A 27173-nucleotide genomic window follows, 5' to 3' on the forward strand; every position below is an offset into this window, starting at 1 on the left:
GCTGTGTCTGACACACAGACCTGAGTCTGTAGAGTGAGTAGGAGTGTTAGACTTCTCCTGCAGAAGTTAGTGCTTGGTGCATAGATAAAGCTTCAACATATCACCATATCAGTGTTTTGTTTGTTTGTTTGTTTGCAAGGCAGGATCTGGCTCTAGCCCAGACCTGGAATTCACTATGTAGTCTCAGGCTGGCCTCAGACTCACAGTAATCCTCCTATGTCTGCCTCCCAAGTGTTGGGATTAAAGATGTGCACCATGACACCCGACCCACTTTAACATATTTAATGCCCTTACCAAATGGTTGATCCTTCCTGCAATCTGCCCTTTATTAGAATCATCAAGTATGTGCTGTTTATCTGGGTTGAGAGTTTTTAGTTGAGATAAAATTGTCTCTTTTGCAGACCATCTGAGAGAGAGTCATCCAAAAGACTAATCTAGTCCCCATCCTAACCTCAACTTTTTAAAAAAATATTTTTATTTATTTGCAAACACAGAGAGAATACAAAGAGAGAGGAGGAAATGGGCATGACAGGGTCTCCAGCCACTGCAAACAAACTCCAGACACCTGCACCACTTTGTGCGTCTGGCTTTATGTGGGTACTGGGGAATCAAATCCTGGTCATTAAGCTTTGCAGCCAAGTGCCTTAACAGCTGAGTCATCTACCCAAACCCCAAACCTCAATTTTACAGGTACTAAACCACCTCTTCACCCCAGCCAAATGACTTCCCAATACATAGCTTAAACAGCCCAAAGATGAGACCCCCAGAGTCTTGGTAGCATGTGTAGATTTCCTATTCCTAGGCTATCCCAGTCGCAGCCCCTGACTCGTGGCCTCTCCTGCCTGCTGCTGTGCAAACAAGTCATCTTTGATTACATGTACATTGGCACTCAAATGTTCCAGGAGCCAAAGTACATTTACACTTCAAAGCTGATTTATAGGGATTGTTTTAATTAATCCTCATTCTAACTACAGAACATGGAATTTTCATTACATTTTTAAAAATTTATTTATTTATTTGAGAGCGACAGACAGAGGGAGAAAGATGCAGAGAGAGGGACAGAGGGAGAATGGGCGCGCCAGGGCTTCCAGCCCCTGCAAACGAACTCCAGACGCGTGCGTCCCCTTGTGCATCTGGCTAACGTGGGCCCTGGGGAATCGAGCCTCAAACCCGGGTCCTTAGGCTTCACAGGCAAGTGCTTAACCGCTAAGCCATCTCTCCAGCCCTCATTACATTTTTTAAAATGAATAAGCCTGTACCTGCTTTGACGCTGAGGGTTTGCCAGAACGTGCTTGAACCCTCCTCTTTCCTGTCATCAGTAGTGCTAACTGGTGGATTCACAAACCACCTACATGATTTATAAACAAAACCATGAGCCCATCTTGCTCTCCCCTCATGCAAATTGGTGCCTCATCCCCTCCTATGTCTGAGACAGCCCTGCTGCCAGCCACACGGGAGCCTAGGGGCAGGTGAAGCCAGGGTCTGTTCAAGGAGCCACATGCCCCTCATCACCAGACCTCTCCAACAGTATCTCCCTGGCACCCCTCAGCATTCTTAGACTTTTCTGCTAGGACCTAAGTTGCTTCTGCATTCCACTCAAAATTCCGAAGCCTTTCCAGTTAGGCTGATTTGACATCCACCCTCCTCTGTGATCCACGCTTCCGGTGATGAAGGTGGCAGCCACCCACACGCTCACACCACCTCCCAGATCCCAATCCCAGTGTCCAGGAATGTGATTGCCCACCCGGAGCATGACGACAAACAGTGAGCATGGAATGTCCCTCCCACCCCAGCTGAGACCACTGTATGCACATCACAGAAAAGATGGAGAAGGCCACCCCTACCTCGGACCTCAAATTATTAACAACCAGCCCTCAGAAGAAAACAAATAACAGAGAAACCAGTCCCCACAGTCAGATTCTGGGCCTCTAAAACAGTGGTCTTTTCTTCCTGAAAAACCACTTATAAGTGACTCAGAAGCAAGGTTAGACTTGTCAGTTGACTTCTAGAACGGTCTCATCACCTTCAAATGAATTCAGGAAACTCCAGTATTTATCAGACCTCTTTCACTGCTGGGAAGCCCAACTTTCTGACCTGAGCAGCCACGGTTCAGGGGCCTCACCTGTCCAAAGTCAGAGAGTTTTCTGCCTGGAACTCGGTTCTCCAGGACCGCAGCAGTCATGATGGTTCCCTCCTGGTGGCAGGCTCAGGCAGGTGGCACTCAGCACGTGGGGTTTTAACGTGGCTTTTAGGGTGGACAGGAGAGGTTCTGAGGGTTGCCTCCAGCTACAGCAGACACGGTCCCGCCCCCAGGTGGGTGTGTCCTGATGCTGGGAATGGGACAGGAGACCTGTTCAGGTTAGTGTCCCAACCCCTGGGCTACCCAGGGGGAAGGCTCAGGGTAGGGTGTGGCCAGCTCAGCCTGGCCTGAACTGTGGCAGAAGACAGGGCGCGGGGCACCTGTGTTCTGGTGATTAGACAGGCTTGGCAGTGCTAGGACTCTCGATTCTGCACAGTTGATAGAGCACAGGACAGCCTGCTGGTAACGTTCACTGGAATCAGGCATACCCTCCCCCATAGACACAGAGCCAGGATCCTAATTTAGATCCCCCCCCCCATCCCTTTTATTAGTCACCTTAGCAAACTTTGTCTCTAGAAAAACCACACGCAGGTAACAGGGTGAGGCTGAAATCAGCAGCAGCAGTCCAAAGGCAGGAGCCGCCTGGGCAGAAGTCCGGTGTCGGGGTTTTGAGGTACTTACATCACTGCTGGAGGATTGAAAGAGGCAGGAGAGCCACGTTGCAGAAATATCTGAAGTACGTGAGTAATGTAACGGAGGTTATGCATTAAACATTTCGACGCTCTGCCTCACAGGTGAACATTCATAGTCATTGAGGGCTGCATTGTGTGCAATACACTCTGGGCATTGCGGATCCAGCAGAGAACCACAGGCAACCCTGCTTTTTTTTTTTTTTTTTTTTTTTTTTTTTGCCGGCAGTGGGCAGTCTGAATAAGCAAGTTAGGATGAGCTAAGTGTGCTGCCAAAGAAGAAAATGGGCCCCAGGGGGGGGGGGGGCAGGGGCTTGGAATGAGCTGGTGGATGGTGGGTAGCGGTCTTCAAACAGCCATAAAGATGTCATTATCTCCGTTTTTCAGAGGGGCTGAGGTGGGTGAGATGTTAGAAGCCAGCAAGGGAAAAATATATACATATATATGTATATGATCTATATATATCATATATAGATTATATATATATATATATATATATATATATATATATATATATATATATATATCAAGAGTCAGAGTTTTGGAAAGATATGAAAAGTCGGAGGCATCAAAGCCTTGAGGGCCTGCTTAATTTTTACCCAGGCAAGGTTAATGGGCTGAGAAAAAACAAGCCAATAATAGAGTGTTCTAGAAGTCCACCCCATCCCCTCCCACAATTCTTTGACCTAATAACCAAGTGTCTGCCAAAAAAAAAAAAAAAAAAAACTTCAAGCTTGAAATTCAAAACAAGTGGATTAATTCCCAATTAGCTAGGCAGGTTTGCCCAAGTCCGTGCCTCAGATTCTTTGTAAAATGTGGATTTGGGGGAATGTTGTTTAGAATTCCTTGGGTCTCCATCATGTGACAGGTTTCCCACTGACTGCTAAGAATATAAACATAGTAAGTATAATTTCTATTAATAAAATGAAACAAAGTTCTTGGCTGTCTGATTAACTTTTCCCGTGGTAAGTTGGAAGTTCTCTGTTGTTGGACAGGGAAGGCCAAGACCTTGACTTTCACCTTCAGGGCATCTGAAGTTTCTGTCTGACTCCAGGGTTCCTCTAGTGGTAGAGATGTGAAATGCAGTTCTGGCATGACTCCTCACCAACACCACTTTATCCTGTAACACTGCTGATGTGCAATAGCATTTGACAGGACCTGACATATAGAAGGCACAGGGCACCAGAAGGCAATGGTAACAGCAGCTTATCTGTTTGCACACTGTGTGTTAAACACTCTCCATTTCTTTCTCTCAACAATCTTAGGAGCAGTGCATCCCTTCTGTATAGATCAAGCAATTGAGGCCCAGTAAATATAAAACAATACCTCAAATTTAAACAATCTTTGACCAAGGTCCAAGTCCCTGACTCTAATTTTCTTTCTTGTCTTTTGAAATGAGTATAGCATGATTTCTAGGAGAATATAATGATAGCCCTTTTATTTGTACACCAGCTAAAACTGGAATTCTTAATCCTATTTCACATTTTAAAAAAATGCTTCAAATCTGGGTTGAAAAGACAGTACCCTTAATTGCTCTTTCAATGTACAGAACACTAATATAATACTTTCCTTTTAAAAAGCACTCTGGGGCTAAAAAGATTGCTTAGTGGTTAAAGCACTTGTCTGCAAAGCCTAAAGATCCAGATTCAGCTGTCTAGTACCCACATAAGCCAGATACACCAGGTGGCACATGTGTGTAGAGCTTGTTTGCAATGGCTAGAGGCCCTAGTGAGCCCATTCTCTCTCTCTCTATCTGCCTCTTCCTCTCTCTCAAATACATAAATAAATATTTTTTAAAACATACTCTGGCAAAAAGAGAAAATTTGTCTGTAGACCACGATAAAAACTTAGGGGTTGTGGAGATGGTCCAGCAGTTAAATGTGCTTTCTGTGCAAGCATGAGGGCCTGAGGGGGGTCTGAGACTGCAAAATTTTGAATCTCCAGAACCCAAATAAACAGCTGAGCATGACTACATATGCCTTAGAATCCCAGTTCTCTGAGGATGAAGATCAGACAGTAGTCACTGGGGCTTGTGAATGATAAGCTCTGGAAGCAGTAAGAGGATCCTTTACAAGGAAAATGCAGGTGATGGAGAGGGATGCTTGATGTTCTCCTCTGTCCTACAGGTGAGAGTCCTTGAGGTGCCTCAATCAGTATACATACACCACACACACACACACACACACACACACACACACACACACACACACCACATGCAAATGTAAAAATTGATAACTGTTCTGCAAACTCTTACTCTCTCTGGTACGCATAAGAATAAACATGGACTGAAAAGGTTGGTGACCAGGATCAAAGCAAGTTGGCCAATTGTCTGGAAAGGTCTGTGTAGTCCATATATTTCCCTCTTTACAGAGCATGAAATTCTCTTAACACCTGTGCCTACTCAACTCTGATGTTGTGGTAGGAACCATGGGCAAGGTGGGAATAAATAACAGAGACAATGCTCCAGGAAGATTGTATTTATAAACACAGTCCAGCCAGCTGTATCTGACTCCCTTGGTCTTACTTTGTGGGCATTAGAAACTAACATTAAACATGGTGGGCATGTCTGAGTCCATCGGCAGCAGATGACGCTGATCCTTGTGACTGGCACTAATGCACCTCGTCTCTGTTATAAGGCAACTTACTGAAGGTTCATCTATGTGTGATGATAGACTTGGGAAGGCTATTTTATGATATCTCAGATCAAAGCTAGTGATGGGCTTGAGGCAGGATAGAAAGGGATTGTTAAAGGGACGTTAGTAAGGAAAATGATCCACTCACCCCTACTGGCTGAGAAGCAAGAATATCTCCAATGATTATGAACCATGTGTGCAGCCAAAATACACGTCTTGAATTCTGCAAAACATGTGCATAATGAATATTTCTTCAACCTTTTAAGATATGTTTGTATATTATCCTCCTGTAGACCTTTATAATGCACCTCATGGACTGCCTTATAATCTCGATTATTAAATAAATATTGCCTAGATAATAAAGAAGATGTAAAAGCTGATTTAGCATGTGATTGCTTGTGACATAAGTTTTGTAGACGATCAGATGGAATATAGTTGTTACTATAAGGAGAAGAGCAGTGGAAGGTGCTAAGAAAATTCAAGCAAGAGGGCAACTCTAGGAATGGTCACTCAGTCAGCCTGAGGACCACTGGGTTGTGTTAACACCTATGTAGCAGTGGCCCCCATGTTGCAAGCTGAGCTGCTGAGTACTTGGCAGTCTTTGAGCTGACTTAACTGATTTGAAAGTTGAAGATTTCCCAACCATCACTAGTTGATCAACGTCTACTTAACCTCATGTGCAGAGGGCTGAGTTAATCATAACCATGAGTCCAGGCATGTCCCTTCTCCTCCTTGGCTTGTCCAGTTTCTCTTTTAACTTTAGGAATCAAAATGTTAAAACGTTCCCAAAGTTCAACTTCTCTGATATGTTTGGTGTTCTGTGTTCATGTGAGTGCATGTTTGTGTTTTCCTGCTTATGTGATGTTGCACTGTACATTGATTCTAGTATGTGAATATTCTGTGGATTTGTTTCTTTTTCTTTTTTCCTTTCAACTGTGTTCCTAAGGTCTAGCAATGCTCTTCAATGGGCATCCAGCCCTCTGATTATCTGTATCTCTCAGTATGCAGCCACCGTTATTGATGGAGGTGTTGCAACCATCATCACATTTGAAAACCCCTCTATCTCTAGTGTGCTGAGGTTTGCTGCTTGTTTTCACAATGAAATGTTGAATTTAACGAATCGTTTTCTGCATCCACTGACAATATTATGAAATATTGCTCTTAATTTATTTTTAAAAATATTTTCATTTATTCATTTGCATGCAGATATAGAGAGGAGAGAGACAGACAAAGAGAATGAGCATGCCAGGGCCTCCAGAAGTGGTGGACGAACTCCACATGTATGTGCTACTTTGTGCCTCTGGCTTTAGGTGGGTACTGGGAAATCGGACCTGGGTCATTAGGCTTTACAGGCAAGCACTTTAACCACTGATTCATCTCTCCAGCCCTCTTCTTAATTTATTAATGTGATTAAATACTAATAATGTAACACGTAAGATTAAATTCATAGATTTTTCAGATATTAAAGCATCTTTCATTGTGGAGTAAACCTTACTTGTTCATGATGTATTCATTCTAGTACCCTACTGTATATGGTTAATTAATATTTTATTATAATTTTTCCCTCTATGTTTATCAGTTGTGATAGTTTATATTAATTTTTCAACTTGACAAAATCTAGAATCACCTAGAAAGTGAGCCTCTAGGAATGTCGGTGAGAAATTGATGCGGTTAATTGACATAGGAAGGCCCACCTAACTACAAGCAGGACGATTCCACAGGCTGTGTCCTAGACTAATGAGAAAAGGAAAACTGAGTCAAGAAACAGCATTCGACACTCTCTGTTGCCTGATGATGAACACAATGTGACCAGCTGTCTCATGCCTTCCCTTCGCTTTCATGATGGACTACAACCTGGAAGAATAAGCCAAAATAAGCCCCTTCCATCCTTCCTTCCTTCCTTCTTCCTTCCTTAACTTGCTTTTGTCAGGTATTTTGTCTCAGCAATGAGAAAGGTTTTTAAAATGCTTGTCAAGTGGGGAGTGGTAATGTCATGACTTGCATGTCCTTAGCTGATTACAAAGCGGTGATTACAGTAGCCTTATATAAGAAGTTGTAAGGTGGACTGAGGAGATGGCTCAGTGGATGAAACGTTCACTGCTCAAGCCTGAGTACCCAGGTTCACCCCTCAGATCCCACTTAAAAATGCTGAAGCCATGGCAAGCTTCTGTAATCCCAGCATGCTGATGGTGTGATAGGAGGTGGTGAGTGGAGAATTCTCATGATGAGTATACCAAAGCACAACAGCAGAGTGAGATCAACAGAAACCTGCTTCAAATGAGATGGAAGGGTGACTTTCACATGTGCACCATGGCATAAACATGCACACATGCACACACACACACACACGCACATTCACATAAACACACAAAGATAATAAAAATAAAACTATTAGGCTGGAGAGATAGCTTGATGGTTAAGACATTCACCAGCAAAGCATAGGACCCAGGTTTCATTCCCAAGTACCCACGTAAAGCCAGATGCACAAGGTGGTGCATGCATCTGGAGTTCATTTGCAGTGGCTAGAGGCTCTGGCATGCACATTCTCTATCTGCCTCTTTCTCATAAATAAATAAAATATTAAAATAAATAAATAAAACTATTAAAAATAAGCTATAAAGCTGCTTCTGTTTTATAATTGATATAATAGCCCACAGAAGACAGAATGCATTTGTTTCTTATGGATTTGGTTGGCCCTCTTAAATACACTGGGTCTGAAATTGGGGCTTATTCAGGTACTCTGTTTCTCATTCAGTCTCTCAAGGGAGCCTTGAGGTGAACACATGCTTGTTCATGACGTGCTTGTCCTCCTCACCCTGTAGTTCATGTGTCTGTGTGTTTTCTCAGCTTGCCAGGTCTGTCGACTGAGTCAGCATTGCATGACACTGCTCTTCTCTAGTGTTCGTGTGGTTTCTCTTTTATTGATTTCCTTCTGCTCATCCTGATTTCCTTCTTTGAGTTTGTTTGTCAGGCTTCTTCCGACTTCTTGGGTTGAACACTCAGCACATATGCTTCAGCCTTATTTGCTTGCTGATTATGCTTTTTTTAAACTAAACTATTTCTCAGCACTGCTGTACCTGTGTTCCATTAATAAGTAACATTTTGTGTTTTCACTATTATTCAGTTTGACATTTTGAGTATAATTTTCTCAATAGCCTAAGGGTTTGAATGAGTATGTTATTTGAGTGAGTAAATTATTCAAGTGAGTATGTTATTCAAATCAAGGTATTTGAGATATTCTCAGTTTTCTTTTGTATCTACAACCAGGTTCAACTGATTTGCTGTCTGTTTTCTGAATATAAACCTTTCTTTTGCTAAACCTCTTCCAACACAATGTGAGATGGTATGTGTCAACACCAACAAAAGCTAACAAGCTAAGATTCAAAGGAAGACCAGACATCAGTTGGGTGAACCAAGTCAGTGTGCTGAGTCAGTAGTCACAACAAAGTCATCCAGTTGTTTAAGACAAGCAGAGGGTGAGTTTCCAACCTGAAGTCTTCACTAGGATATTCTATATCACAGGCGAAAACATCTGAGAAAATACAAGACGTCATGGAGGCTGGGTTCCCTGCTTCTCTCTGCCCACTGAGCAGGAGCCACAGGAGCTCTGCACAGACTCTCGCCTGGCTCAAGCACAACACTGCACACTTGGATAAATACGGTATGGCATGATCTCTCCTTATACCTAAAGAATCCCCCCCCCAACACATTCAACCTTCTTAGGCTGAACATTACCCACCCAAGCCAGTAACTTGAATGAACTGATAGCAGTGGGACCAAGATAAATCTTACATATGGAGACCTTTATACATCCACAATAATTCACTCAATTTTTAAATCCTCATCACTATAGTAGGAAGAGCCTCACTATAGTTCAAGTTAAAATAGCCTTTAATTTAAGCCATATTTTCATACGTTTACATGCAATGTTCTGCAGTACTGGGGACTGCGCCCAGGGTCCCTCATGTGCTAGACAAGTGCTCTACTTCTAGGCTGCTGCTGAGCCTTGAGAGGCCCGGACATGAGGCCTAGCGGAACTTCCTGAGCCTAACTGCCTCCGCCCAGCTATGACTCAGCACAGGGCCAAATGGCCTCTGGCCTGCCATTTCCACACAGGAAATTAGAATTCCTTCCCATGAGCACTTAGAACTCAGCTAGGGGCCAAATGGCCTCTGGCCTGCCACTTCTGCACAGGAAGTTAGAGTCCCCGCTCATGCGCTTACAACCAATCATCTCAAAGGTCGCAGTGTGCTATTGGCCCTTACATCTCACCCCACCCTAAAGTCTCCGCCTTAGTTCTCAACATTATATAAACACCCGCCTGTAACAATGAAGTGAGTTCCTGCTTAGAAAAGACTCCTGAGTGAGTGTGGTTTTTCGGCACTACCTGCGCGGGAAGGAGCCCAACAGGCTGCAGTCTCCAGCTCTTAAATGTAAATTCTCTCTATACTATTCTGTCAAATGTCTGTACCTTGGGCTTCCTCCCCCTTGTGCCATTTACTTTTGAGAACATCAGGCAGGTTAGGGATCAGGGCTTCATCTCTAACTGGCACCTACCCCCACCTCCAAGTACACTGAGCTATGTAAGGTGTGTGACCTTCACAGAAATACCAATAGTTATAATGGAGTATTGGTGTTTTCTGTTCCAAAAATAAATATCTGAATATTTATATACTGGGGTGTTTTATATGGGCCTTGAGTTATTTCCCAGACATAGCTTTTTATGTGCTTGGGAAGGTTTTTGCACATGTATCTGTGTGTAGATGGTGCACATGTGGATGCATTTGTGTGGAGGCCAGAATTCAACATCAGGTGCCTTTGTCTGTCCCTCTTCACCTGAGTTTGATGAGGCAGGGTCTCTTGCTGATCCCTGAGCTCACTGATTTGGATAGAGGAGCTAGCCAGCAAGCCCTGGATAATTTCTTGTCTCTGCAGCCCCAGTGCTGGGATTAGAGGTGTATACCACCATGCCATTTTTTCTATTATTATATGGGTGCTTGAGATCTAAACTCAGGTCCTCATGCTTGCAAGCACTTTACTCACTAAGCCATTTCCAGACACCTTCCAACATGGAAGCTTATATTAAACATAATTCAGGAACCCAGGGTGATACTCTTGGACTCAGACTTATTCCATAATAAATTGTCTCTTGTGAAGTCATCTTGCTATACATCTTATTTTTTTTTTTTTTTACAGTGCACCTTTGTCCCCCTAATGTAGAGTTCAATATGTTCTTACTTTGGCTTTCTGTCCATGATCAATGTTCAAAGAAACTGGCTAGTATCTTGCCTTTATTCTGGAATTGGGCACAGTTTCCACATCCCACAAATTCCAGAGAACATATGTTGAGCTCTCTGGCAGGTTCTTTTTGATCTCCCTAATTTGATATAGGTGAAGAGGCAAGATGCACTCTTCCTCTTCCGATGAAAAGAAAAAAGAAACACCAAAGCTCACTATAAAATGTCTTTTCAATAAAACTTTCTTTTCAGTTACTCGTTGTAGTCTCCTAGTCTCCTCTTAAAGTGCAAAGCCTAGGTTTACAGAATGGCTTTTGTTATCTCTTAGCACAGACTGTAGAGAGAGTATCAAAGTCCAAAACAGAGGAGAGAAAACAATCGCAACTAATGCACTGCTAGACTAGTCATGAGGTTTGTAAGATCCAAAAGAACTGGATAGTTTGTTAAATACATAACTAGCCTCATACATTTATGCAGAATTTCAAAAGAGGAAGTATTGGTAAGAAATTTCCATGGCATTTCTACATGTCTCAGACACCTTTATGAAGGATACTTGCACAACAAATAGCCTTGGAAGCTAGAGATGGTTTCTCCCTTTGAGTCACAGAGCAATTTACTGGCCAGTGAAGCTAATGGTTTCTGGGAAATGTGGGGGAAGATATCAGGCTCATCAGTGCTATGGTTCTTTCCACAGTAAGTAACCTTCCAACTATGATCATACAAAAGCTGTAATTTAACTCAATGAGTTCATAAAAAAAAGACATGAAGGTAGGATGGGGAAGAAGAAGGTATTAGTGGGAGAAGAGGGAAATAAAGACATGGGAATGGAGGGAAATAAAAATCAAATCTACATGCATGAGAATGTAAAAATGTGAAAAAAATGTAATTTTCATACAGAATATCTCCATCCCTGAAGATATTGCATGATAATAATGTCTCCCTTCCCTTTCCAGAGAAATATTGCTGATAATGTAGGGTGAAAATGAATGTCTGACCTTGGAAAGATGCATGAAAAGGTTACCATCAGTTCATGTACCATCAGGATCTTCAGAGCTCAGGGATCTTTGATTGCGAAGCACAACTGCTCTGTGTTCAGCCTGTACCCGGATCCATTCTCTGTTGATGTTGATGCGACTTGGGGATGAGAGGAACCAGTGAAATGAAACCAGTGGGAGTCATGCTGCCCCTGCATCCTGAGTACTGAACTGACTCCATAAATTCAGCTCATTGTTTCCTTACTAGCGAATTTTATGGAAGGATGGCAAATATGCCTCCCATTTATTTGTGATATGCAAGAACTGCTTGGCCAATTGATGGGGAGAAAAGCTTGGACATATCCAGCTCACCTTTCATGTTCTCCTTCTTGCAGGTTGGGTTGCAAGAATCCTGTTGAAGTAGGAGCTGTCATCTTGGATTCGGAGATACATTTACAAATGTGAGCCAAGCTTCTCAGAGCAAACAGAAAGAAGGATAGAGGGCTGGAGGGATGGCTTAGTGGTTAAGGTGTTTGCCTGTAAAGCCAAAGGATCCCTTTTTGATTCTCTAGGACCCACGTAAGCCAGATGCACAAGGGGGTGCATGCGTCTGGAGTATGTTTGCAGTGGCTGGAAGCCCTGGAGTGTCCATTCTCTCTCTCTTTCTCTCTCTCAAATGAGTAAATAAAATTACTTAAAAAAAAGAAAGAAGGATCAAGACAGAAGACGAGTTGGCATCATGGAGCATCACTCAGCAGGCTTACACTGATGTTTTGGGATTTGGTGAAAAATAAAAACAAACTGACATTTATTTAGAGCCATTATTCTTGAGGTTCTGACATAGCCAAATCTAATATATGAGGAATGCAAGAGAATGGCATCCAAGGAGGATTTACCTATGTGATAAATTCTCTTTCCTCTTCAGAATTTAGAAGGGAAGGCAATGTCATGCTGCAACACTTAGGACATTCCCACTCTGTAGTCAGTTTCTGCAGAATTTCATTTCTACGGCATCTTTCTTTACAAAGATCTCAGAAATCCGAGGGTCATTATCAACCAACACTCCCCCACACTAAATGCAATTATAACATGAAGTCATATTGTTTTTTTTAAGTTAGAATAATATTTAGTGCTGGCTATTCCAGGAATTCATAGCAGAACTTAGAGCATTAAACCAAGCCATGATGAAATCAATTAGTAAATCATGTACATTTGATTGAAGGCAGATTAAATGAGAAAAGATAAACATAGATGATGTGTATCCTTGGAGCCATGGCATTCGGTTAATCTCAGCAGCATCGGGGTGAGATCACTGGGTGTTTCATTTGTGCACTCATGCACTCAACAAATATTTGAAACTATTTCTGTTCCAGACAGGGATGATCATCAGAATTGCCAGGGTTACTGTTCCCATTGATTTCACATTCTATTTGGTACATGAACATCAAACACATGCACCAAAGGGGAAAATAAGCTAGCCCTGATCATAACCAAGAAGAAATAGTTTGCCGGACAGGTACTATAAGAGACTGTTTGGAGAAAGCTGGTTAAATGTTAAATGTAGAAGGAGGAACTATTGAATAAGATAATGTTTGAACTGAGGACCGAATTATGGGAAGGTTCCAAATGGACAGACCTTGGAAAAGAGGGTTTGTAATAGAGGAAACACCTGCAGAAAACCTCTGAATTATGAGTGAGACATTTTTCAGAAATGGGAAATATGGCTCAGTTGTTAAAGGCACTTGCAAAGCCTTCTGACCTGGGTTCAATTCCCGGGCCAACCACATAACCCTCAGAGGATGGAGGATGGTGAGTTTGATGTTCTTTGAAGCGGCAAGAGGCCTTGGCATACACATGTGCACACAGACATGCATGCACACACACACATGCAAATAAATAAAACATCTTTAAAAAGAAATGTACTTAGCTTAGTTGGGGCTGAAGCAGGGGAAAGAGAAGCAAACTGAATCTTGACAGATAGAAAATCATGTCAAAAATACAGTAAGTACACAGAGCCCATTGTTTCCTAATTATTTTCACTGTGCATTATCAGCAATATTTCTCTGGAAAGAGAAAGGAGACATTACTGTCGTGGAATACCTTCAGGGAGAGAGATATTCTATATGAAAATTACATTTTTCACACTTTTACATTCTCATGCATTACTAGCTATGCTCTTAAGGTGTTTGTGTTCATCGATTTTGTATGGTAGAAATACTACATGATGTACTAGGGAGCACCCCACAATTGTGTGCTTAGTGGCATCACATGGGTAGCTTGACATCAGTCTTACTGCGAATATTTATACCATGGAAATAAGCAAACATTACAAATCAGGGCTGTCCATTTGTCTGGGTGGATTGGGGTGGGCAGTTTGTTAAACATTTACTATCACCCTGTTTACCAGGATTGTGATAGCAAAACCACAAACAGAATTAAAGCCAGAGGCCTCAGAGGGCAGGCCAACAACATCACTCAGGAACTGGACACTTAGAGGCAGAACAGACTGAGCCACTGGCTAACAGATCAGGGACATTAAATCCAACCAAACAAAGTCAGGGTTGGTCTGAAGAAAATGGCCTTGTCAAAGCTACGTAAAGCCGTTATGACAGCCAAGTTTAGCAATAAGGATTGGGGCTTGCTGGAGTTTGGAGAAGCAACTCTCAGAGACCATGTCTTAAATACTTGTCCCTCAGCCTATGGTGGTATCAGAAAATGGTGAAACTTTCATAGTAGAAAGCCTTGTGGAAGAATCCTAGGTCCCTGAGAGCATCCCCTTGAAGGGGCTACTGGGACCCCTACCCTTCTTCTTTCTCTCTTTTCTGCTTTCGTGAAACCATGAGTCAACCAGCCTTACCCACCATTTGCTAATGCCATGCTGTGTATTTGAGCTGCAGGCTCCAAAAAATAGTGGATGCCACCAGCCATGAAGTGAAACTTTTTTAACTCTTTGTGCCAAAATAAACTCTTCCTCCTTTAAGTTCACTATCTCAAGCATTTTGTCACAGAGATTGAAAGGTCGCTGATACATTTTCAATTGGTCAGTCCAAGTACCACTGCTTCCAAGTTTTATTTCTGACTCACTTTTCCTATTCAGACATTGCTACTTCTCCATGGCTCAGCTCAAACAGTACCTCAAAACATTTCCACTATAAACTCCCTTGTGTTCTAATTTTCCTCCTCAGTCTCCCTTGCTGGAACAGATGCTCTTGGGCTATAGGACACATTTTAGAGCTTGATGCATAGGAAGAGCTCAAAGCTTCATTTAATCAGAAATGTAGGACTGAAGAGATGGCTCAGCAATTAAGATGCTTTCCTGCAAAGCCTAATGACCCGGTTCAATTCCCCAGTACCCATGCAAAGCCAGATGCACTAAGTGGTGCATGCATCTGGAGTTCCTTTGAAGCGGCTAGAGGCCCTGCCATGTCCTCTATCTCTCTCTGCTGGCAAATGAATATTTTTTAAAAATCAGAAACAGAAAAATATGAACAAAAGAGAAACATTGCTCCAAAATCAGTGGCTGTAATGGCAATCTTCGGGAAGAAAGGACCAAATGCATTACAATTCATTCACATAACAGACCACACAACTTTTTATAGTAAGAATGGTCTCTTGGATACACAAAGTTAAGCTGCTAACTGACAATGGATTTAAAGCTTTGTAATCCTAGTTGCATAACTACATCAAGCGGCAAACACACACACACACATACACACACACACACACACACACACACACACACACACACACACACACAAAATAACCCTAGGAGGAGGAATTTTGCCTAGATTGTGGGATTAGGACTGACATTTTATTTTATTTTTTGTATTTATCCTCTTTTTTTCGATTTAAATGTATAAAAGGAAGGAAATTTGTAATTTAAAAAAGTTGTTTGCCTAGAAAAATTTCCCAAAGCCATATGAAACTGTTAGTCAGCTAGAAATGAGACATCCCTTAGCTTTATTCTATTTCATTCCTTCTGAGAAGAGAAAGGTATATTTATTTAGATTATTTGCTCAATACTAGGAACATTACAGAGGTTATTTTAACATTTCTACAGTTCAAATAAATTTTTAGTGTTCTCATGGTATATCTGGAGTCTGAGAGATTATGGTCTTGTGAACAGGAAACAAAAAAGTGCAGTGATGTATTAGGGCTAAGGAAAGACCCCCATCACCTTCCCCTCTGGCTCTCAACAGAAAACACAGTTAGTGGAAGGGACAAGAGTAAACACCTGTGTCCACTCAGTGACCACCCCCATAAACTTTGACCTCTTGGAAGCTTGAGCCTTTGGGACTACAGCCATCATTCATCTAGTAAAAGTTCTGGAAGAACAAACACTGAGGCACACGTCACATCAGAGTGCTCTATTTCTCAGTAAGGCCCTCAAGTTGATCTCGTGTGTCCATTCTTTTTCAATTCTTCTCTGTCTTTGTCATGAGAGGAAAGAGCTGTACGAACTCTAAGGTGAAGCAGATACTTGAGGAACTTGAGAGAAATTCATCCATCTCATCTAACAGTATTTCAGTGGCTCTTGCCATGAAATAGGCATTGTTCTAGCTTTCACAGATAAAACTGTCTTGAGTTTATGTTCTTGTAAGAACTGGACATTTAATTGAGTAAAAGGAATTAACTCATACTAATAACCCAATAATCACTATGTAGACAAAGTACATGATGCTTCAAGAAGAAGGGAAGAACCTGACTTCTAGAAAATTCCGGAGGAGGGGGTGCTGGAGAGATGGTTTAGCAGTTAAGCACTTGCCTGTGAAGCCTAAGGACCTGAGATTGAGGCTTGATTCCCCAGGACCCATGTAAGGCAGATGCACAAGGTGGCGCATGCATCTGGAGTTCATTTGCAGTGGCTGGAGGGCCTGGCGCGCCCATCTCTTTCTCTCTCTCTCCCTCTTTCTCTCTGTCTGTCACTCTTAGGTAAATAAATAAAATAAACCAAAACAATTTTTTAAAAAAAGAAAAATCCAGGCAAAGGGGGCAGAACGATGAGAGATACAACTGCACAACTAGGTAAGAACAAAACCATGGCAAAGGATGTTACAATATCCTGAAAGAGTTGACAAACCACTCGGGTACGTAATCAGAGGTTGACTTTATGAGATCTGCATTCCGCAAGGCCACTGCGGCTGTAGGCTGGAGAGTGGAGAGGTAACAAGAGCAGTTAAGAGTGGGTGTGCAGTTCTCCATGTGGGGATAGCCACGGGACCTTGTGGTGATAAGAACATGAATGCATTTGAGAAAAACTTAGATTGAGAAAAGGAATGCATTTACATAGAGTAGGAAAGTCTGAGAAGCAAGTAAAAAAATCTCTTCCTAGGTTAGTAACTGGACAGAAACTATGCCATTCTCAGAGAGGGCTCTACCACAATCCTGGTAGGACCAGAGAGGTCTATATAAATTGTTCTTTCAAGGCTAGGCTTTAGGAAGATCCACGTGAAACAGGGGGTACTCACTAGCATAGTAAGTTAGACAAGGAAAACCTTTAGCAGTTTGCCTGAAGAATTTCCCCAAAATATGTGTTGTATTCCTTCAGGTGTCATAGTTATAATTTTTTTCTATTTTTATTTGATTTTGGATTTGGGATATTATGAATATACCTTTTTGTAAGATATAGATGCTTATTCTTATGTGGTATGTAAGGAACTAGTTGAGTGATTTGTGCAGACTCAGACATCTTGGTCTGAATCCAAAGACCTGTTTTAGTTCAGCCACTAATTAGTTCAGTTGTTTATTCACTGAGAATGTGCTTTCCACTGACTCATAAGCACCAAAAACAGATTCATCATGGAGTTACTGAAGCTAAAGTGTTGGGTCTTTGCACCGATGAAGTGGCCAATCCTCCCAGAAGGACCTTAGAAATAGTTTTACCTGCTCATAGGCGATGACCGATTTTGATATAAATTACTAATGTCTGACGTTTGAGGTGCATTCAGGAGCAGACGTGGCCTCCTCTTCCTGCTTCTTCATCCTTTCAGTCATGCTTCTCAAACCCAGGAGCCGCAGGTATCTTTGAGAGTAAAGTAAGAAGCTAAGGACACATTTAGTGGCTATGATTATATCTTTTGCATGTCCATGGGTGGGCAAGTGATTGCTGGACATTTAGGTGTAAGGAGAGTTCCAGAAGCACCCTATGGTACACTGTATGGTCACTGAATCTTGAAGTCTTGACAAGTCTTCTACTTTAAAGAACCCACTTCTCTTCAATCCCTGGCCAGAATTTCCTTACCAGGGATGTGCTTGAGAATGAAGCATAAACAGGTGCAGATACATTCTTGTTTTCCTTTGCTGATACAAACTGTGTGACATCAACTTACCAGAAGTCCTGGATGTGTATGGCACAAAGTTTACAGCAGTTCTTCCAGTGATAGGTATATTTATCTGTGAGGCAATGTACTTTAGGTATCAAAACTATGAGTAATATTTCTACAGTTATTCTAGGTTGGAAATTCAAAGTCTGAAAATTTAAAGCAAGAATCCACCTACTAACAAAGAACATGTGACATTTGTCTTTTTTGAGCCTGAGTTACCTCAGTTTAATATTTTCCAATTCCGTTCATTTTCTTTTCAGAAAATTTCATAGTTCTATCTCATGACAGCTGAATAAAATTCTGTTGTGCATATGTATTTTTTAATATTTTGGTTTTATTTATTTACTTGAGCGAAAGGAAGAGGGGAGGGAGAGAGAGAGGTTGAGAGAGAGAATGGGCACACCCGGGCCTCCAGACACTGCAAACAAATTCCAGACACATGCACCATCTTGTGCATCTGGCTGAAGTGGGTCCTGGGGAATCGAACCAAGGTCCTTTGGTTTCCCCACATCCTCAACCAGCATTTGTTGCCATTTGCTTTCTTTGTCTTATTCTTTTCTTGTTTTGTTTTGTTTTAAGTAGGGTCTAGCCCAGCCTGACCTGGAACTCACTATGTAGTTTCAGGGTGGCCTCAAACTCACAGTGATCCTCCTACCTCTGCCTCCCAAGGGATTAAAGACATGCGCCACCACACCTGGCCCATCTGTTTTCTTGATGTTGCCATTCTGACAAGGGCGAGATGGTATTCCAAGGTAATTTGAGTTGGCATCTTCCTGATGGCTAAGGATATAGAACACTTTTTTTAAAAATTATTTATTTATTTATTTGAGAGCGACAGACACAGAGAGAAAGACAGATAGAGGAAGAGAGAGAGAATGGGGGCGCCAGGGCTTCCAGCCTCTGCAAACGAACTCCAGATGCGTGCGCCCCCTTGTGCATCTGGCTAACGTGGGACCTGGGGAACCGAGCCTCAAACCGGGGTCCTAGGCTTCACAGGCAAGCGCTTAACCGCTAAGCCATCTCTCCAGCCCAAGAACACTTTTTTTTTTAACCGTTTGTGTTTCTTCTGAAAAATTCTTGGTTGTTAATTTTCTTTCTTTCTTTTTTAGTTCATTGCGCATTGTAGATGTCAAGCCTCTGTCAGATGTGCAGCTAGAAAGCTTTTTTTCCCTTTTGGTATGCTGCTTCTTCACTCAGGTGACAGTTTCCTTTAACGTACATAAGCTTTTCAGGTCCCTGAGGCTGTGCTTGGTGATTCTTTGCCTCATTTCCTGGGCAGCTGTCATGTCTGCAGATACCAGGCAGTTAGAAGAGGCCTAATTGGGGATGCTTTAAGAGGAGGGGATAGTAGAACATAAATGATATAAAAATTTAGTGGAGGAGACTACTCGATAGGTTAAGCAGAAATGGGGAGATGAGGGAGAAGAGGGTGTAGGAGGAGGACTAACCAAAGCTTAAGAGATATGAAAAAGCCATAAGAAAATTTACTATTTTGCAAGCATAATAAAAGTATAAATAAAAATAATAGCATGGAGCTAGAGATATGGCTTAGCGGTTAAGGTCCTTGCCTGTGAAGCCTAAGAATGCATGTTCGAATCTCCAGGTCCCAAGTAGCCAGATGCAAAGAAAAAAAAAAGTAATGCAAACATGCAATGTTGCACATGTGCACAAGGGGGTGCACACATCTGGAGTTCATTCACAGTGGCTGAAAGGACTTTGTGTGCCCATTCTCTCTCTCTCTCTCTCCCCCTCCCTCCCTCCCTCCCTTTTTCTCTCTCTGTAGCTCTCTTTCAAAAATAAAATAATAATAATAATAATAGCATGAATGGAGGAACCCTACATAAATAGATAACACTTCTCTCAGTAGCCATGGGGGATCAGAGCAATAGTATCAGTGCCAGGCATGGGACCCCTTCCTGTCAGTTGTGGGTCAGGGAAGCCTTCAAATAATACAGCTATTGCCATTGCTCTTGGCTCCTCACCAGAACTGAATAACAAGACTCTGTTGCTGTAGACACCCTTTTCTGGTTCAAGCTGGAACTGAGCTGGAAGCTTCCTTTCTGCTGGCTATCTTTCACTGTGTAGGAAAGTGCTACTCAGGTTGCTGATGGAGAAAACTCACCAATGATATCCCCCAGTGGTGAACCCTGTATTCTACAAGACTGACCTAACAAGCAAGGTCTGTCCTCTAGTGCAATAATGGTATGACTGTCATGAGGTAACCAAGTGCTCTGTGATTGAATTTGAGGCCTGCTCCATAAGAGATAATCCATGTCAGGTCAAAAGCACACGGCTGGGGAAACCAAAAGTCCCAGGGACAACCTAATATTGTATGACTGAAGAGATATATTGCCAAACTGTCTTCTAAATATTTATCTTTTTATTTTGTCTGTTTATTTATTTATTTATGAGAGAGAGGGAGAAGGAGAATGGGCATATCAGAGCCTCCAGCCACTGCAAATGAGCTCCAAATGTATGCACCACCTTGTTCATCTGGTTTATGTGGGTACTGGGGAGCCAAACCTGGGTCCTTAGGCTTTACAAGCTAGCACCTTAAATACTAAGCCATCTCTCCAGTCCCTGAACATTTATCTTTATGCCCACAAATTAGTTCTGCTTTATCCCTGGTCAGAAAAAACTTTCTCAGGGTCCCAGTGGTGGGAAGCGATTAATGCAGCAACTCATATCTGATCAAAGTGCTGGACAGAGTGATTGCTGAGTACTTGGCCTTACATGGCTCATATATATACTCCCATCCATGGTTCTCTGTTGTCTGGACAAGATATGACCAATATGCCCATAAACTCATTGCAACTGTGATTACCTGCTCAAGCCCTGCTCATGATGAGGCCAGTGAATACTCTGTTATGGATAGGGGAGGCTCTTAGGAATCATCCCCCTCCCTGAGAGCTAACAACAGTTAACAGTTACTGGGGGGGGGGAGTCATTCTCTTCTGGGGTGCAGTCACTGGTAACCAGTGGAAATAAGTGGTATAATAGGACGAGGAGGATAAGGGAGGGTAAAGTGGGATGCAGAGGACCAAAATGCAATGTACCTATGGAATTGTTAAATATATATATATATATATATATATATATGTTGTTGGGAAGTTACACATATATTTATATCATGTTAATGAAAAAATGAGCCATCCTTTAATCTTCTAATTATGATGCAAGTAAAAATTATGGTATGAACAAAGAAAAAGCACCAAAATATAGAAAATTTACTGGAAAATAATTTATTAGGCAATTTATTAATTCAAATGCCATGTTAATTTATCTGGGATCTGTGGTATTTTACCATCTTTTGATAATGTACAATTTACTTGGATTTATATTCTAAAGACATACTACTTTCTCTAGCTTTCTATCTATTTTCCTAATTATAGCTCCAAAGTTTATAGAGTCTTTGAGGAAAGATGATGGAAGCAGCTCATGGCAGCAGAGTGGGTAAGTATTGGCCACTCAGAGGCCAAGTACTATGTGAGAGGAGCCAGAGCAGGTGCTCCAGACCGGCTGTATGGTGGGTGGGGATGGTCAGGAAAGGAGGATGATCCCTCCCCCCACCCCCCAGAAAAGAACAGCAAGGATTCCTGAGGCAGACAGCTGCAGGCAAAGGACAGAAATAATCATCACTAAGCTCTAAGAGTCACAGTTCCTTTTCACCGGAAGCTTTCATGATTTCCATTTGAGAACCTGTCTTATCACTTCTCTGGTTTTCGTGCCTTCCCCAGACAGTCAGCTCCCCTGACTTGGCCTGCTTCAGCACACTAGCGATGGTATGATTTTCCTTTTGCTTGATATTCAGAATTGACATTTGCTTTTCCTCCTGGAAAAAAAAAAAAGGCAGTATAATGAGAACTCACTGAAAATAGGAATTGAGATTTTTTTTTTTAATTTTTGCATCCTGGAACCTGTCACATGCTGGACCTAGTAAACAACTAATATTTTAGGTAATATTACTTATGAGGCTCTTCCCACATGATATGCCCTGTTCTGGACACTATCCCCCAAAACTAGTAAATGAATGATATATAATTCATGTCCTCTTGGGGTATACATTCTAAGGTCTGTTGAGAACATGAATGGATGGTGGTGCACCTGCTGACCCATCTCCTGAAGTATAGTGTTAGGAAAGGGATATGAAGTAGCCAGAGCCTGCCCTCTCCAATCCACCTTCCATGGCTCCACTCTCTCCTAAGCATACGGTCACATCACCTTCTCATTGCTCAAGCCATCTGTCTGTCATGCTGGACTTCTCATATCCCAGCCCATCCTGGCCATCAAAGCCCACCTTTCCACAGTCACCACCAGCATATAGTCCAAGCTCCTCCCACTGTGCTTTTTTTCTTACATATTCATTAAAATATTAAAGAAAGGGCTCTGACAGGTTAACAACCTGCCCCCCATAGCATGATGTCACCAATGGAAACCACACCAAATATTTGTTAAGTGTCTGAAGAGAAAGACCCCTTTGTTTTCCTAGAACCTAGAAAGATATTCACATAAATATATCACTGGCTATATGAGGGAAGCCATGCCAAGTAGCAGACTAGTCTAGAGACAAGCGAGGAAGGGGAAAGTCATTTTTCCGAGTCAGCTGAATTAACCTGAAGTGTTTTGCATGCCAACTCCTGTGTCCTAGATGCTTATACCACTTACTGTTACAACAGTGCCAGTTCTATGAATCCACACGTTGATTGTTTATGGAGCACGTGCATGTTGCAAACACTGTGTTGAGTACTCGATGTACAAACGGAGACAAAGCAGAGTCCCTGCTCTTACAGACCTTTGAGGGCACTGAGCGAGCTCTTATCCTCAGAACAATGGGAGGTTATGAAAGGCTTTGATTGCAGAAACAATGGGATATGAAATACTTTGAAACCATGAGTTTGTCTGGATTACGATACGATGCACCATTTCTTTGCACTCTGATCCCTTTTATTCATTGTGACTGTGATGACAATGAGGACAAGGTATCTGAGAGACATAAAATCATGAACGGGACATCCAGTTGGGAGAATATTGAAGTAAGGCAATGATATTTGTGATCGGTAAAAGGGAAATTGTTTAGCTTCCTCTAGTATCCACCAGGGGGCTGTACATCAAAATCCACAAACATTCAAGTCCTTTATATAAAATGGCCTCCTGTTTACATGTAGAGTATGGACACCTTCCTGCATTCTTTAAGAAATCTCCAGAGTACTTGCAATAAGCAACTTAAGGCAAGTGCTATGAAGGGAGTTGTTATGCTGTGTTGTCTAGGGGAATAGTGATATGGGAAAAAGTTTGCACATGTTCAGAGCAGGCATAATTTTTTAAAATATTGTTTCCATTTGTTCTTTGTATGTGTGGAACTGGGAATTGAACCTAGGACCTCATGTCAGGCATAAATTTTTAAAAATATCTTCAATCTGCAGTAGGTCGAATGCAAGATGAAGAAACTATGGACACAAGGCCATATATTTTTACATGTGCATATATACACATGCTACATATTCATGGATGTGTGAGAATATTAAGACTTGGCGATTGTGGACTCGACATGAGAGATGACGTGTACAGAATGATTTCTGGGACTCAAAATTGGGTGCATGGATGAAGGATGCCAAGTCAGAAACCCAGAACATAAATCCAAGGAAAGATTTGAGGCAATACAAACAGCAGACCCAATTTTAGATATGATATACCAGTAGGTATTCCAATGACCATGTTTTTCATACAAATTTCTGGACCTGCTAGAAATCTGGGTTATAAAGAAGAGTTTGAGAGTTATCAGCAGAAGATTGAGAAGTGAAAATCTTCAAGCAGCATTTACCATCAGGAGGCTTTACTCCAGGAGTAAGAGCTTAAAAGGTAAGTTCTGACAAAAGTTATTGAAGGGCTGAGAATCATGGTAAACAAGGGAGGAGAAAACAGGATGAGATGAGGGGTCGGCAGGGCCAAAAACTCTTTGCTTATCACATGCATTCAGGTTTGAAGCATCTATTACATCACAGTCATTGGAAGGAGTATCAGTCGATGCTTTCCTGAGAATTAGGACCAGCAGGAGGACATTTGATAAATGGATAGATAGGTAAGTAGATATATAAATGATGGATGAGACAGATGAAAGATGGATGGGTGGGTAGATGGATGATAAATGGATAAACAAATTATATATATATAATGTGGAACTAGTTCACTCTGTCTCAAGTTCTACAGTCCACAAAGTAGAGTCCTAGGGAGTATTCAGCCCAAATCCAAGCCTGAAGGAGGAGATGGCTGGTGCACCAGCACAAAGACTGCAAAGCAGAAAGGGAATTCTTTATTCATTCTTCTATGTTCTATTCAGGTCTTCTACAGAGTGGATGTGGTTCATCCACATCAAGCAAAGTAATCTGTTTTACCCAGTCTACTAAACCAAATGTTAATGCTGTCCAGAAACACCTTCAAAAACATACTATTGAAAACAGCCAAATATCTGTACCCTGTGCACCATTTAAATAAACATAAAATTAACCATCAAAATTGATACCTTTCGTGGGAGTGCAAGCCATAGATGAATGAGTGGAAAATTAATGGGGCAAAGTTGGTGATAAGGTCAAGGAATATGTTGGCTCTCTTTTTATGGGTGTGGAAAGGTTTTATTTTTTAATTTTTTTGTTTATTTATTTAAGAAAGACAGACAGAGCAGAGGCAGAAAGAGAGAGAGAAAGAGAATGGGTGCGCCAGGGCCTCCAGTCACTGCAAACGAACTCCAGAGGCGTCTGCCCCCTTGTGCATCTGGCTAACATGGGTCCTGGGAAATCAAGCCTTGAACTGGGGTTCTTAGGCTTCACAGGCAGGCGGTTAACTGCTAAGCCATCTCTCCAGCTGTTTTTTTTTTATTATTTTAATGTTTATGGACTATTCAAACATTTTAGGTTGAGTTAAGGGAAGATGGGAGTGGGCAGAAATAGAGGAGACTGGAGAGAACCAGAGCAGAAGTGAGGATGAGGAAGGAGGAGCCAGGGAACCGGAGGAGGAAGCTGTATTGTGTAGGATGGAAAGTTATGATGGCGGGGGTGGAGGAGGCTCTTCTGGATGAAGACAGACCTAAGAAGTAACCTTCACAGGTATGGCTGAGCAGTGAAGCAGGGAGGTGAAGCCTAGAAATCCACTGGCGCTGGGCAGGTTGTCCGGGAAACCCTTTTCCTGCTGAGTTGAGTTTCTGACCAGTCACCAGGGCCAGCAACAAAAGCTCTCTCTGCAATAACTTACATCTTGTGCCCTTAAAAAGTCATCAGGGCACCCTCTGACCTTACAGGACAAACACAACTTCTTTATCAGAAAAGATGAAGTCTTCCCAGGTCTAACTAGTGAAAACTATGTCTTACCACCTGACCTCCGTCCAGTGAGACAGTTCTTCATGCTTGGTGTACGGAAGGATGACTGTGTGGTCTGCTAAAAGATCAAGGTCTCATCTCATTTGGAGCACCTGAAATGCAGCTGGGAACCTGATTGTTAAAAACACCTCAGATGCCTTATTGCTAATATTGGCATGGTAGAGACCGTGACTCACGCCCCAGGATGCCTTATGGCTGTCATTAAATATGGTATAAAATTAACACAACTGAGCTGTTGTGGTCCAAAATGAATCTTCATGATGAATTTTCACTGTTCTCGCTGCAGTTCTTGACATGACCGGAAGGTGGCGAACGACCCACACATCCCACAAAGGAGGATGTGTTTTTCTACATCTCCAAGTCCCAGGCCTTAGAGGAGTAATCCAGTTTCCCCAGCAAAGCTGTTGGCAACAGTGGTGCTTCATTCTGTTGCATGTAAATCCTGACGCGTCAACGGACCACCTTATGCCCTGGTGCCCGGGGCATGCTGACTCCACAATGCCAACATCCCTGCTGGCAACCAGGAATCATAATCCTGGTGCATGAACTGCCCCACATTAAGCATGCTGAAGATGATGTAATTTGCCTCTAAAGGTTTTGAAGGAAATAAAAGAACAGCAATAGGTATTTGGTCGAAGCGGGAGTGATGTGGTCGAGCCTGTATGTATCTTCTACATCCTCAGAACGAAAAGAGTAAGCACCTTGTTCAGCTCGCACATGCTGTAGCAGAAAAGGGGTCTGGGAGAGGATGAGCAAATTTACAGAGATCTCAGAGCCAGAAAGTTCCAGAACTTCCTGGAGTCTGACTAAAAGACTGAAAATGGCTTGCCTTTTTACAGCATCCAACACCAGTATGTGTCAAAGAATGCGGGTGTTCGGTTCACCTGTGCCCGCTCATAAATGTCACACAGGGACGTTAGAGGCAAACATCTGGTGGAGGAAGAGAGTCTGCATGGCTCGAGGATGCGTTTGCAGTCCATGGCTTTGACTTTGATTTGTGTTTGGGGGTGGTCTGACAGATGGGGATATTAGCACTCCCTAGATGACTGAGAGGTTGGGGAAGAGGACTCTCCTGTGTTGTGTGTGCCCTGTGTGTTTTAACTGGAATTTCTTTATTCCATCTGCTAACGCCAAGAGCTGGGAATGCAGTGGTTGTGGCTGACCCCTCTCTCCTATGTCCCATGGTTATCTGGTGGATCAGCCTGCATGCGTGATGAATGGCTTGCAGAGCAAAACAATGTTTTCTATCCTCTTCAGTGAGAAGCACATACCTTGTGTCCAATGTTGTGTCATGGTTATAATAGTTAGCACACATTTGATGTGTCCCTTATGGTGCGGAGCATTTTACAAGCATTCACTCATTAAATCTTATCAGTAAGTCTTTTAGGGTCCCATGAACCTTTAAAAGAAACATATTGGAAATTTGCAGAAAAATGGATGGACCTGGAAAGTATTATACTAAGTCAGGTAACCCAGGCCCAGAAAGCCAAGCGCCACATGTTCTCTCTCATATGTGGATCCTAGCTACAGATGACTGGGCTTCTGCGTGAGAATGAAAATACTTAGTAGCAGAGGCCAGTAAGTTGAAAAGGAGACATAAAGGGTGGAGAAAGGAAGGGAGGAGGATACTTAATAGGTTGATATTGTATATATGTAATTACAATGATTGTAATGGGGAGGTAATATGATGGAGAATGGAATTTCAAACGGGAAAGTGTGGGGGTGGGGAGGGAGGGAATTACCATGGGATATATTTTATAATCATGGAAAATGTTAATAAAAATTAAAAAAAAAGAAATATATTGGAAATTACTCTTCCCCCACCCACTATTTCCCTCCAAAAAGGACTGAAGAGGCCACTTGTGCA

At 42.2% G+C, this 27173-nt stretch overlaps 1 protein-coding gene and 1 long non-coding RNA gene across 2 annotated transcripts in view; one reads left to right on the forward strand and one right to left on the reverse strand.

The window, feature by feature from the left end:
• The window catches only part of Pah (phenylalanine hydroxylase), a 54317-nt gene extending 51990 nt beyond the window's left edge, over positions 1 to 2327 (reverse strand). Inside the window, exon 1 of the mRNA XM_004650229.2 lies at positions 2123 to 2327. Coding sequence (XP_004650286.1) covers positions 2123 to 2182 — 60 coding nt within the window. The 5' untranslated portion in view covers positions 2183 to 2327. The remainder of the gene's footprint in view (positions 1 to 2122) is intronic.
• A 4339-nt stretch (positions 2328 to 6666) lies between these two features.
• On the forward strand, positions 6667 to 12216 carry LOC123461595. The gene is made up of 3 exons (XR_006637734.1): positions 6667 to 6712; positions 8925 to 9063; positions 11593 to 12216. It is a non-coding gene; the product is annotated as an uncharacterized LOC123461595 (long non-coding RNA).
• The last annotated feature ends 14957 nt before the right edge of the window (positions 12217 to 27173 follow it).

The sequence above is a fragment of the Jaculus jaculus genome, chromosome 6 (genome assembly GCF_020740685.1).
Source record: "Jaculus jaculus isolate mJacJac1 chromosome 6, mJacJac1.mat.Y.cur, whole genome shotgun sequence".
In the NCBI taxonomy this organism is placed as follows: Eukaryota; Metazoa; Chordata; class Mammalia; order Rodentia; family Dipodidae; genus Jaculus; species Jaculus jaculus.